At 52.7% G+C, this 11918-nt stretch overlaps 1 protein-coding gene across 5 annotated transcripts in view; it reads right to left on the reverse strand.

Annotated features, from left to right (window-relative positions):
• Window positions 1–1150: 1150 nt before the first annotated feature.
• Window positions 1151–11918, reverse strand: part of Atp9a (ATPase phospholipid transporting 9A (putative)) — a 109647-nt gene continuing 98879 nt past the window's right edge. For all 5 annotated transcript variants that reach the window (XM_021182849.1, XM_021182833.1, XM_021182840.1 and 2 more), the window contains exons 23-28: window positions 10461–10616; window positions 7287–7351; window positions 6561–6669; window positions 5757–5814; window positions 4230–4433; window positions 1151–1614 (exon numbers count right to left, since the gene is read on the reverse strand). In XM_021182849.1, the coding sequence (XP_021038508.1) occupies window positions 1478–1614; window positions 4230–4433; window positions 5757–5814; window positions 6561–6669; window positions 7287–7351; window positions 10461–10616 (729 nt within the window). In that variant the 3' untranslated portion in view covers window positions 1151–1477. The remainder of the gene's footprint in view (window positions 1615–4229; window positions 4434–5756; window positions 5815–6560; window positions 6670–7286; window positions 7352–10460; window positions 10617–11918) is intronic.

An 11918-nucleotide genomic window follows, 5' to 3' on the forward strand; every position in this document is an offset into this window, starting at 1 on the left:
TCTGCTCTCCAGGAGAAATGGCCACAGTGGAACGGAAAACTCTGGCAAAGCACAAGAGCTAAAAGGCGGTCAAGAGGTAACGAAGAGCAAGATAAAAGGCTGTATCTCCAGGGTGACACTGGCCATGCTGGCTGAGGAAGACACCACTCCTGGCTTCCCCTCAGCCTCCTCCTGGGAACTGCTGCCCACGGAGGACAAGCCTAAGACAAGCCTCTGCCTTTCCGCTGAGTCCTCCCTCTATAATTCCCCCTCCTCTCAGGAAACGGGCTGGTGGGGAAGGTCCCTGAGCCCTGACCTCTCCACCCGGTTTCAGAATATCTGAGTCACAGCTGCCATGTTGTCTAAACAATGAACAGAGCTCTTATCTTACTGTCGACACATTAAAGGGCTGTCGGCTGCTACTTCCAGTTACAGCAACTCCGCTCAAAGTGTCCGCTCCGGCCACTGGCTGTCAGCAGTAGGGTCATGCCACTGGGGCTGTTTTATGAGGTGGTAGGAGCAGTCAACTCAAGGGCGACTGCAGGCTGTCAGAGTGGATGAGCCTAGGTGCAGCCACCAGCACCATCTCGCCCTCCTTAGCCCTTCCTCCTCATGATGGGGGTCCCTGCAGCTCCACAGTGGGGCTGTCCAAAGGGACTCAGCTTCTCCCTCCTGAGAGGAGGGCTTCAAGACAAATCTTCAAGTCACACCCTCTTCCTCCTCCTCCATCTACACGGTGCTGTGTTTTTACTTTTCCTGTGTTTTATATGCATGTGTGTGTGCGTGTGTTCGAGTATGTTTGTGTGAATGTACGTGCAAACATTACAGCAGTTTTACTACAAACCCTGACTAGCCTGATTCTAAGTAGACAAGGCAGGCCTCAAACTTGCAGCTATGCCCCTGCCTCAGCCTCCTGAGGATTCCGAGCATGTACTGCACCCAATTTCCAAACTTTGTATTTTTCTGAAACACTTTTTTTTTTTTGAGATAGGGTTTATGAGGCTCTGAATGGTGGATGGAAACTCCCTCCATTTGAACTTGTCTTAAACTCAGTTCTGCCTGCCTCTGCCTCCCGCGTGCTGGGATCAGGGAAGGCGTGTGCCTTAAGGGCAAGAACGAAGTGAAGAACGCACCTGTGGCAAGACTGATTAAAAGTAAAAAGCCTGCAACCTTCGAGACAGAGACTTTTATCACATGACAAGAGGTTCAAACCATAAGGAAGCTTGCACAGTGACCCCACAAACCTCAGACGGGCCATCCGATCCCACATCTTCCCCTCAGCACAGCTTAGCACCCAAGGTTCTGACAGGTACAGCTCTCAGGCCCCTCCCTCCGGTTCCACCAATGTTCCATCCCCGTTAGGTGCCCAGTGTCGCCTCAGTGAAGCCTCATGTGCCAGCCATGACTGCACCGTCCAGCTGAGGTGGCTCGTGTGGAACTTGACCTCCTCCTGGGAGAGTGCCGAGGCCGGAGGCCCTGCCCGAGGCAGCCCTGCAGCTTAGGAAGTGAGCTTCGAGTAGCTGGGGGGGGAGAACCGTCTCCGCAGGTACTTGAGGACATAGAGGGGGAGACAGCTGACCAAGGTGATGACGGACACCTTCCAGAGGAATGACAGGGTGGCAATGAAGTAGACATCTGTAAGTAAGAAGAGGGACATGACAGGAGCATTCTACAAGATGTACCCGAGGCCACCAAAGAAAGCCTTCTGTGTCCCCCGCCCCACATTCTCTTCTGCAGAGGGCCTGCCATGGGCTGCGGCGCACGTGGCCCTCATTCCCTCTCCCTCCCCTACCTGCCCCCCACGTTGGGTGAAACGTTAACTTTCAACAGCTAGGACAAGGCCCTTCCGGAACACATTCCCACGGGTGTTTGTGATTCTAAATGACAATTAGTTTCTTCTAAGCCCCAGAGCACAGAAAGTGACATTCAATGCATGGCTTTGCCATCAGTGGCTGTCTGGGCTCTGTGACACCACAAAAAGTCAGGAGAAGGATCCACAGGGCAAGGTGGGCAGAGACCACTTGGCGAGATCGGGCTTGCTCAGAGCAGAGCGCTCTGTCCTGTGCTGGATGTGGAGAAGTCAGGGGCTTTGGGCAGCTTGGGAGGGGAGGAAGCTGTGGACGCCACACAGGGCATGCAGGCATACGCCCTTCCTAGTCTTGAGCACAGTGTGGAAAGGGAGGATGTCACCAGTGAAGCACCTACTATGTGCTGGGCTCAGGACCCACTTCTGTACCTTTCCATCTACCTGTTCAACTTCCAAAGCCACCTGAGGCTCCCCAGGCAGTCAGGGGCCACACCTCTGCACTCCAGCAGACCCAGACCCTTGGGCACATAGTTAACTGTTTAGGAAACTCTCTGAACAGAGACCAGTGTCTACTAGTGTCACCCTTTGTGTCACCCTTTCCAAGGTGGTGCTCTTTTTATCTTCACTGGTGGCTTCACGTCACGGGAGCTAGAAGGTTGGGAGAAGAGTCTGCAGCGAAGGTGCTCCCGGGATAGTCGAAATGTCCTTGGCATACTGTTCCCTCCCATTTGCCTCCTTCAGTACTAACAGTTAGCTGTGTCTGTTGGTGACACTGTGGCACGGATATGATCACACTGCCCTGGTAGTGGCTGTCTCACGTGACCCTCTCAAAAGCCGCTGGCCTCCTGCAGGCCTCCCCATGCCCCCTGTAACCAAGTACAAAGTCTCCAAAGGGGTGGACCTGCCATCTGGACTGCAGGAGTGAGGGGCAGGGAAGCCGCCTGGGAGCCAAGCTGTGCCCTGATTATCAGACGTGCCCTAGGGGTGTCTGAGCTCATTCTGGTCCTACTCGGACAATCTGGAATACAGACTCTCTCTACTGAACTCCTGGGATTGACACAGCCCCCTGGGACTTCACAGCCCAGAAGTTTAAGTCTGGCTGAGTGGCAAGGATGCCCAGCAGAGAGAATGGTGGGCTGCTGGAACTGGGTCCATTCTAGAATTATATTGGGGGGAGCCAGAGATAGGTCGGAGCTGCAGCTGTTCCCACACTGTCCAAACTGCCCCACAATTCCCTTCCCCACTGTCCCCACTCCCATGCTGTCCCTGCTCCCCAGTACTCCCCTCGATAACCTCTCCTCCCTGTGCCCATCCCCCGCCGTCCCAATGCTGGACTCCTCTTCCCCACACCCCTCCACACCATTTAGTCTACAAACTCCCAGAGTACGGATCACTTGGGGTCTGCCTGGCTCCCTCCCACCTCACCCTGGTCCTCTCTCTGCAGCTTTGATCTCCCACAGGATGTTCCCAGACGTGTCCTGCACCCTCTGACCAGAAGGTCACTTGCCCTGCCACTGTGGCCCAGAACAGGCAGGGTGAGTGTCACACCTCTCAGCCAGCTGTGACAGTAGTAGTTCTCATGGAACCTACGGTGGCCCCTAGAGAGGACTACGGGGACAGGAGAGCTGCCTGGGGCAGCATCAGCCCAGGTTTCCGGGTACTGGAGGGCCACACTGTACTCATGCATTGAGTTTCTGATTGAGGTTTCATGGAACCCAAGGGACTCTTGACCCAAAAAAGTAAAAGAAAGGACTAAAAGCCACGAGGCTAAGGAGGCCGCATTGCTCATGTCCCGGGAAACTTCTTTGTTATTTATCCCTGAAGATGTTCCATATCCCAGGACAGTCACTGGAGAAGCACAGCACACACAGCCATCCCTTCGTACCCGGGAAGGGGGCAGTGAGCTGGCTCTCAGCAGATAGACTCCACAAAGGCTCTGGTCCTTATGAAGAAATGAACCTTGTTTTCACAAGCCTAGGTGTGCACTCTGTACCTGCTGAGCCCCTCCAGTGGTCCAGGAGACAAGAGGTAGCAAGCTCTGTGCTCTCAGTAGCTAGACTTTGCTAGATGAGCGAACCACGAGTCTCTGTGTGTCCGGCACAGACACGTTTTCATTCAAATAGTCTGGATCAGCAGTTAGTTAAGTCTGAAGGTATGGAGCTCACTGACAGAGCAGCCCACTGTGCTTGAGGGGTTCATTAGAGACCCCACCCCACCCCACCCCTTCCTAAGCCACCTGGCTCTGTGGAGTTAGAAGCAGGAGTTTGCCAGATGTGGCAGAGCAGGCATTTGCCAGATGTGGCAGAGCACACCTTCAATCCCAGCGCTAGGGAGACAGAGGCAAGAGGCTCTCTCTGAGCTGGAGGCCAGCCTGGTCTACACAGTAGACGATCTCAAATAAGAGAGGACACTTCTGTCCTGGGGCGAAGGCCCGGGGTCTTACCGATGAACTCGTGGAGGAACACCAGGGAGGCAATGTAGCAGGCCAGGCTGAGTAGCTCGGCCACTGTCATGAGCCAGTGCCATGTCTGGATGGTGAGCGCCACCATCAGTAGCTCAGTGAGGATGAGGGATGTGAAGGAGATTGCCACGATGTGTACAAACTCCGACTCGAACAGCAGCAGCGCCCCGTACATGATGGTGCTCCCTGCAAACACCACAGACAGCAATTGGAGGGGGTCTATCTGCTGCCCAGCTGCCACCCCCGGAGCTTTCGGCCTCGCTAGTCTGAGGTGAGGGTGGGAGGGACAGCACCTAGTGACAGAGCTTCACTGTCACCTGGACAAGGGACTCACAGAAAAAGGAACTGCCATGGAAATTAATCACTGCCTTTATGTTTACGATCTCTGTGTTTCAGAGATGGGTTTCACGTAGCCGTAGCTAGCCCTGACTTTCTAATCCTCCTGCCTCCGCCTCCCTTGTGCTGAGATGTCAGGTGTGTGCTGCCACACCATGCTCATGTGGTGCTGGGGATCAAATCCAGGACACTCTTTGTGCTAGCCATGCACTCTGCAAGGGAACCGCATCCCAGCCTGTGACTGCCTTTACAAACACAGTGAGGATGTAGGAGGCAGGAGAGAGGATGGCTTGTTGTCTTTCGACCGATGCGTGCCTTATGCTCTCACACAGCTTCAAATGCCAAAGAAATGTCTCACCAACCGCCTCATCCCCTTCAAAGTTCTGGGCTCTGAACATTTTGAGTATGTCACCCACAGGGGTTAAAAACACGAAGGACAGAAGCCAGCACTCATGTTCACTAGTAAGTTACATGTGTCCGCCTCAAAACATAGAGACTGGGGCACAAAAACAGGACTGTGCTATGAAACACACAGAATTCGGAGAGGAGAGGGAGAACATGAACACACCTGGGGAGCTTAGCTATTCTTAGAAAAAACAGCTTAAGCAAGCGCTTCTTGTGTGTGTGTGTGTGGGGGGGGTACACTCGCACGTGTGCGCAGCAGCATGGTAGATGTGTGGGGTCAACAATTTGGGGTGTTGGTACTCCTCAGTCATGTGGGTTCCAGGGATGGAACTCAAGTTTGTCCGATTGGCAGCAAGCACCACCACTTACTGACCATCTTGCCAGCCCATGAGCTTTGTTAGTGAGCAGTGTGTGTGTGGTGTGTGTGTGTGTGTGTGTGTGTGTGAGAGAGAGAGAGAGAGAGAGAGAAAGAGAGAGAGAGAGTGTGACTGGTGTTCCTGTGCTCTGTCCCACATGGTCAAAACTCAAACCCTTTTGTGTTTGAATATTTCTGGTGAGGGGAAGTGAGCCTGAACTCTTTAGGTTTCTCTCTGGCTTTGCTAAGCCAAAAAGCAACCATGCTGCACTGCAGACCCCTGCTGTGCTGTGCGCCCTGCCGCACTCCCTGCTCTCTTAGGTCCCAGCTCCTCTCTCCATAACCCCCCCACTTCCCTTGAAGGTCAAGGTTAAAAAGCAGAGGACTAGCTTCGTTCTCCCACTCCGACCTACCTTGATAGATGCTGATTAACACCCAAATTAAGAACGTCTTGTAGGACAGTGGCCGCCCCTACATGAGAAACAGGAAGATCAGAGGTTAGGACGGAGGCTGGAGGCTTGCTGTGGTCAGCCTTGTTGGGACTCTTTCCACTAGCCACTGCCAGCTTTTATCACAGATACCCACAAAGTTCCCCCCTCTCTACCCCCACCCAGTTGATATGGAATAAAAATGGCATCTTTCAAAGAGAACTCGTCGGTATATGCCTGTCTTGTCAGCTACGCTAAGGACACTAAAGCAGGAGGGTGGTGGGTTCGAGACTAGCCTGGGCAACTTAATGAGATCACTGGAGAAGAAAGCTGGGAGACCTTTAATCCCAGCACTCAGGAGACAGAGGCAGGTGGATCTTTGCGAGTTCCAGGCCAGCCTGGTCTACTCAGCCTGTGCCAGGCCAACTGGGAGGGCAGCACAGTGGTAGGTTGCTTACCTAGCACTCTCAAGGTGCTGGACTTGTACAGACAAAACAAAAACAGCAAAAGGAAGCCCTCCACGTGCAGACAGAAGTCCCTGCCTCTTAGGAGGTGCAGTGTCAGAGAGACCTCCAGGAGCACTGCTGGCCACTGGTGGCTGCAGAGCAGGCCTGGTGACTCCTCAGAAACACACGCTGTTGGCAGTCTGCACTGGTCATTCCTGCATAACCCTACACCTTCCACCCCAGAGCAAGCAAGCCCCCATGCCTCTGCCCCTCAGACAGGGGGAGCAAGTGTGCAGGAAGGGGAAGGGAAGGCGGTGGGAAGGGGTGAGGGAGGCTGGGGAACCTTAAGCAGGTCCTTGTAAAGCTCAGGATACAACATGGCGACTTCTGACTTCACGTCTTTGTCCAAAACCAGGGAGAACACGGGAAACATCGTGTAGATGGTAGAATACCTGGAGGAACAGCCACCGTAAGACCCTGCTCACCATTCCCGCCTCTGCAGAGGGTGCCACCTCCCTCCTGCCCGCCTGTCCACTGCTGGCCCATCATGCACCACGCCCAGGTCTTAGCACTAGAGATTCAAGATATAAGACAGAGGTGAGAATTCATCTCTGTTCTATTCTCTATGTTACTAAACAGGAGAGCTGTGTGTATTATAACGGTGCCAAGGAGAGAGGCAGAATGGGAAGAGAGAATAAGGTGTGTGTGTGGCATGTGTATAATGTGTATGTGGTGTGTATGGTGTGCTATCTGTGGTGTAAGTGCTATGTAGTGTGTATGTGGTATGTGATGTGTGGGGTGTATGTGTGTGTTGTGTGTATGTGTGTTGTGTGTATGTGTTGTGTATGTATGTGTGTGGTGTGTATGTGTGTGCCTATCTGCTGTATGCATGTGTGTGTATATAACTATGTGCCCCATCTGGTGAGAGTGCTTAAGTGTTGTTAATGCAAGGAGTCTCAAATCCAGAAGCCAAGCAAGGTGCCACAGAGACTGTGTCTGTGTCTCTCCCTGTGGGATGGTTTCGGGACGTGAGCGACAGTGGAGCGCTCCTTTGCGATGACTTACTTACCCAATGATCAGGAAGCCTTGGTAGAGAGGAACGGATGCAAAGTAGAACACGGACGAGAAGACGGCCTGCGTGAAGGAGGGAGTAGGTGTCACTGAGAGTCACGGCACAGGCCTCATCCACGGAACGTCATGTGTCTATTACAGGGATTCCTGCGGCCCTCAACACCCTAGGGAGTCTGAACTATTCCATCATCTCCATGATGGAGACCCAGAGAGGGTCAGGGGCTGGCCCAAGAGCACATAGCTCAGCTGAGCAGCCACAGCCAGACTCAGCCTCTTGTGTGAACGCAGTGCCCTGTGTGCTGGGGTTGGGAAGGCCTCACACCCAGGTCCTGAAGTCACTGTGGCCCTTTGGGAGTCAAGCCAGGTCCTGCCTAAGGAGCCTACATTCCCAACAGCTCAGAACTACAGCTTGCAAGGCGTGTGCCCTGAAACCAAGCTGGGGGCACTTCTACCGATGTTTCCACATTGGCCATCTCAGAGGTCGAGTGGAAGACCTTACTGTTAACTCCTATCTACTGGGTGAGCTGTGCCCTCGGGCCATACGTAAGAAAAGAAATGTTTTCACAGCACATGACTAACTAGTGTTTCAAATGAGAAAGGCCAGTAAGGACTTCTAAGCGGCTCTCACCTGAGTATGAACTTCTAACTCTGGCAAGCAGTGCATGCTGGGAAGACCTGCTGGAGAGGCCAAGCGCTTGCGGATGCCTCCCAGATCCTGACATCTACACCTTAAGGCAGGCACTGTGGCTTCCAAGAGCTTCCCCCTTAGATAGCAGTTCTCAGCCTGGAGGTCACGACCCCTTTAGAGGTCCCATATCAGATACTTACATTATGACCCCTAACAGTAGCAGAATTACAGTTATGAAGTAGCAACAAAATAATCTTATATTCAGGGGTCACCGCAGCACGAGGAACTCTACTGAAGGGTTGCAGCATTGGGAAAGCTGAGAACCGCTGACCTAGTGTAAGCCCAAGAATGATGGGAGTGCTGAGTTAAAGTTATTTGTAAAAATGCAGCTGGGACAGGTATGGTGGCACATACTGTGATCCCTGCGTTTCTGAAGTGGAGGCAGGGGGATGGACGGTTCAAGATCAGTCTTTGCTACATAAAGAATTTGAGGCCAGCCCAGGATACATAAGACCCAGGATCAAAAACCAAACTAAACCAAACCAAACCAAACAATCCTTAGCGTCAAGAGAAACTGGACCTTTGCGGCGGCTGGGCAGGCCAACGACTCTCCCTGTACTAAGGTGCAGAGCGAAGGCATGGGGAAAGCCCCACTTGCTGTAGCGCTCACTGCTGAACACCACAGCCACAGGAAGCCCGGCTCCTCTGACACTTTCACAACCTCAGCATGGGGAAGTCACCTTGCAGTGCAGAGCCGGGTTATTCTATAAACCAGCCTCAGAGCGCTTTCCCATCCAGCAGCCTTTACAGCAGCCCTAAAGCCTGCATGTGGACAAGGGTGCTCACAGGAAATAATACACTTGTCTTGTTCATCAGAGATCATCCTGGTGAGGTGCAATGTCACAGACAGGGGCTAAAGCACAAGGAACAGGGCCAGCCTCGCTTCAGAACCTTCCAGAACCTTTGGGTGGCTACCAATAAGAATGCCTAGGTGGCACAGATGCTAGCCCATCTGTCTGCTTTTGTGTATACGTTCAAGGACATGATCATTAATCGCCCAATGATTAAAACCACAGTGCGGCCTGGTTCGTTGGTGAATTAGCATAACTGTCTGATGACGGATTAGCATAAATTAAGAGTACAGATGCAGCCTGATGATCCCTGGCAGCTGTGCGGCTTTAGAACATCTCCCCATTTCTGCACGGGCCAGAGGGGGCTCCCATGTGAGGCGGGGCAGGCACCTCTAGCATGGTGAGCTGCCTTCCACATACAGCCACACACTTCTCCTACAAACTGCATGTGTGTGTGTGTGTGTGTGTGTATGTGTGTATGTGTGCGCGTGCTTTTGTGACCGTGAGCTTTCCACAGAACTGGAATGGAGGTCAAAGGGCATCTGTGGGAGTCAGCTTTCCCTCCTACCATCGGGGTTCTGGGACTGAGCTCACATCATCGGGCTTGGCAGTAGGCACCTTCACCCACTCAGCCATCTCGCCAGCCTGCCTTATGTCCAGGAAATGTCCTGCTTGGTTTACTGATGATGGCAAAGATGCCTTCAGCTTGAACTCTTATTTTCCAAGTGCCAAGTTCAAGGGCAAGGCAGACCCTACCAGTTCACTTCATTGGGTGGAAAGGTCAGGCTGGAGTCAGGAATGGCGTGTCCACAGCCTTTACAGGTCCTCGGTGGCAAAGGCAAAAAAGAGACAGGACTCAAATGTTCCTATCACCAAACTCAAGTGTTTCACCATAAGGCCTATAGAGGGGCTGGGGTGGGAAACCCTTTCACTGCAGGGTTAGAGTCTGAAGGACAGGCGCCCTAGTATGCACAGATTTCACACTGATTCAGCCTCAGCCTTTCCACCTGTAAAATGGGCTCGGCTAGCGTGAGGAAGACAGGAGATACTGACTACATTACAAACACTTAGTCAATAGACGGGGTATAGGATACACTCGAGAAAGGTGAGTTAAAAATCAGGGGTGGTGTCATGTGACTATAATCCAGCACTTAGGCTGAGGCAGGAGGATCACATACTTGCACACACACTAGCCTGGGTTACTAAGCAAGACCCCTGTCTCAAACACCACATTTATTCTTCCGATGTGGTTGCCACCCCTTGGCCCTGTGGAGCTGGAGCATTTGTTTGACTGTGACCCCCGCCTCTCCCTCCGAGGAAGCAACAGTGAGGTGGGGGCCTGGTAAATGCTGTCAGCTGGGGTGCAGCCAGGTGGAGGACTGGCCCAGTGGGGCCACAACTCCAAAGCACTGTCCAACTGCTGGGTTTTCCATGATAATGACTGTCATGAGCACCTGGGCACCTGGGCCAACTGCCACCCACCTGGGCAATGTGCCCACATGTACACCCAAAAAATGTACCAGGTGTCTACTCACCTGGGCAGTGTGCCTGTCTGCACCTGTGAGAGATGCCAGCTGCCTGCCTACCTGGGTGCCACGCCCATGTGAAAAGGTACCGCCAGCCGCCCACCTGGGCAGCGTGTCTGTGTGCACGTGTGAAGAGGTGACTCTGGGAGGTACCGGCCGCGGCGCACCTGCATGGTGCTGATGCAGAGGCTCCTGTGGATCACAAACTGACTGAGGGCCGCCGAGCGCTTGTAGCTGTTCCGGCCGTGCACCATGAGCAAGCGGCCGAGATGCTTGAACTGGGTGATGGAGAAGTCCGCTGCCAGCGAGGCCTGCTTCCCTTCCTGCAATCGGCACACAGAGGTCAGGGCGCCGTTCTCATTTTAATTGAAACAACAGGACATGACAAGGAGACCTTTGAAGACATCCAATAACGGAGACTCTCTGGTTTCAGGCTACACACAGTTGGTGGTCCAAGTCAAATTGGATTTAAAAAGAGGAATTTACTTAAATAGAAAACATACTGAATCACGGAGACTTGTAATTTGGGGGTCAGATGAATCTGGTATTAAGTTCGCCCCCACCCCCAGTGTGTATGAGAAGAAGAAGAAAATCGTCCAGTAGATGCTTTATAACATTTAGGGCCCTGATGAGTAAAACCAGGGAAAGCTGGACGCTGGTCACAATGGCAGAACATTCTGGAATATTTCTGAATGCTTGCTCATGTGGAGACAGCGCACAGTGCACTCGCACAGTGCATTTATGCTTTAAAGGGCAGGTGTTTGACAACAGTATGGATAGAGAGGGACAGTGGTGCCTATCCACGTGACCCAGAAAATACGTATTCCCCCCACCCTGCCCTCCGGTAACACTCTTGTCACACGGGCCACTCAGATGGAGCTGACATTCTGAATATCTCAGAAACATCAATGCAGGGCCAGCAAGGTGGCTCAGCAGGTTAAAAAGCGCTCGCTGTTGAGCCTGATGGTCAGAGATGGCGACCCAGGACCCACATGACTGAAGGAGAGAACGGAGTCTCACAAATTGTCCTCTGATTTCCACGTGAGCTCTGGGCCACACACACACACACACACACACACACGCATACACACTCATATACACGTATACTCACATCCAAATAAATTAATTAAGTAAACAAATGAATAAATGCAGTCTGTATTGATGGCATAAATATCAAACACTCCTCAAAAAAAAAGAAGAAGATGAGAGAAGTGTTTTACATTACAGAAGATTAAAGAGACGCGCGCGCACACTAATAAGGGGAACCCGGGCCTTGATTATTTCCTGGAGCTTCTTTTGTTCTTAAGCTACAAAGACATTTTGGGGACAATCGGGCAAAATGCCCATGAATCATTAGGTCAGCATTACATCTGAGGCCCGGGGCCCGGTGGGTGGGGTAGGAGGGTAGAGCACAGCTGCTGTGCTGATGCAGGGGGATGCTACTTCTTAAGGCTCCTGTGAAGTATTTAACGTGAAATGTGTGCAATCTACTTTCAAAGGGTCCAGAGGGAGAGGGGGTGGACAGGAAGGATCCAGAGGGGGAGAGAGTGGACAGGAAGGGTCCAGAGGGGAGAGAGTGGACAGGAAGGGTCCAGAGGGGGAGAGAGTGGACAGGAAGGGTCCAG

The sequence above is a fragment of the Mus caroli genome, chromosome 2 (assembly GCF_900094665.2).
Source record: "Mus caroli chromosome 2, CAROLI_EIJ_v1.1, whole genome shotgun sequence".
In the NCBI taxonomy this organism is placed as follows: Eukaryota; Metazoa; Chordata; class Mammalia; order Rodentia; family Muridae; genus Mus; species Mus caroli.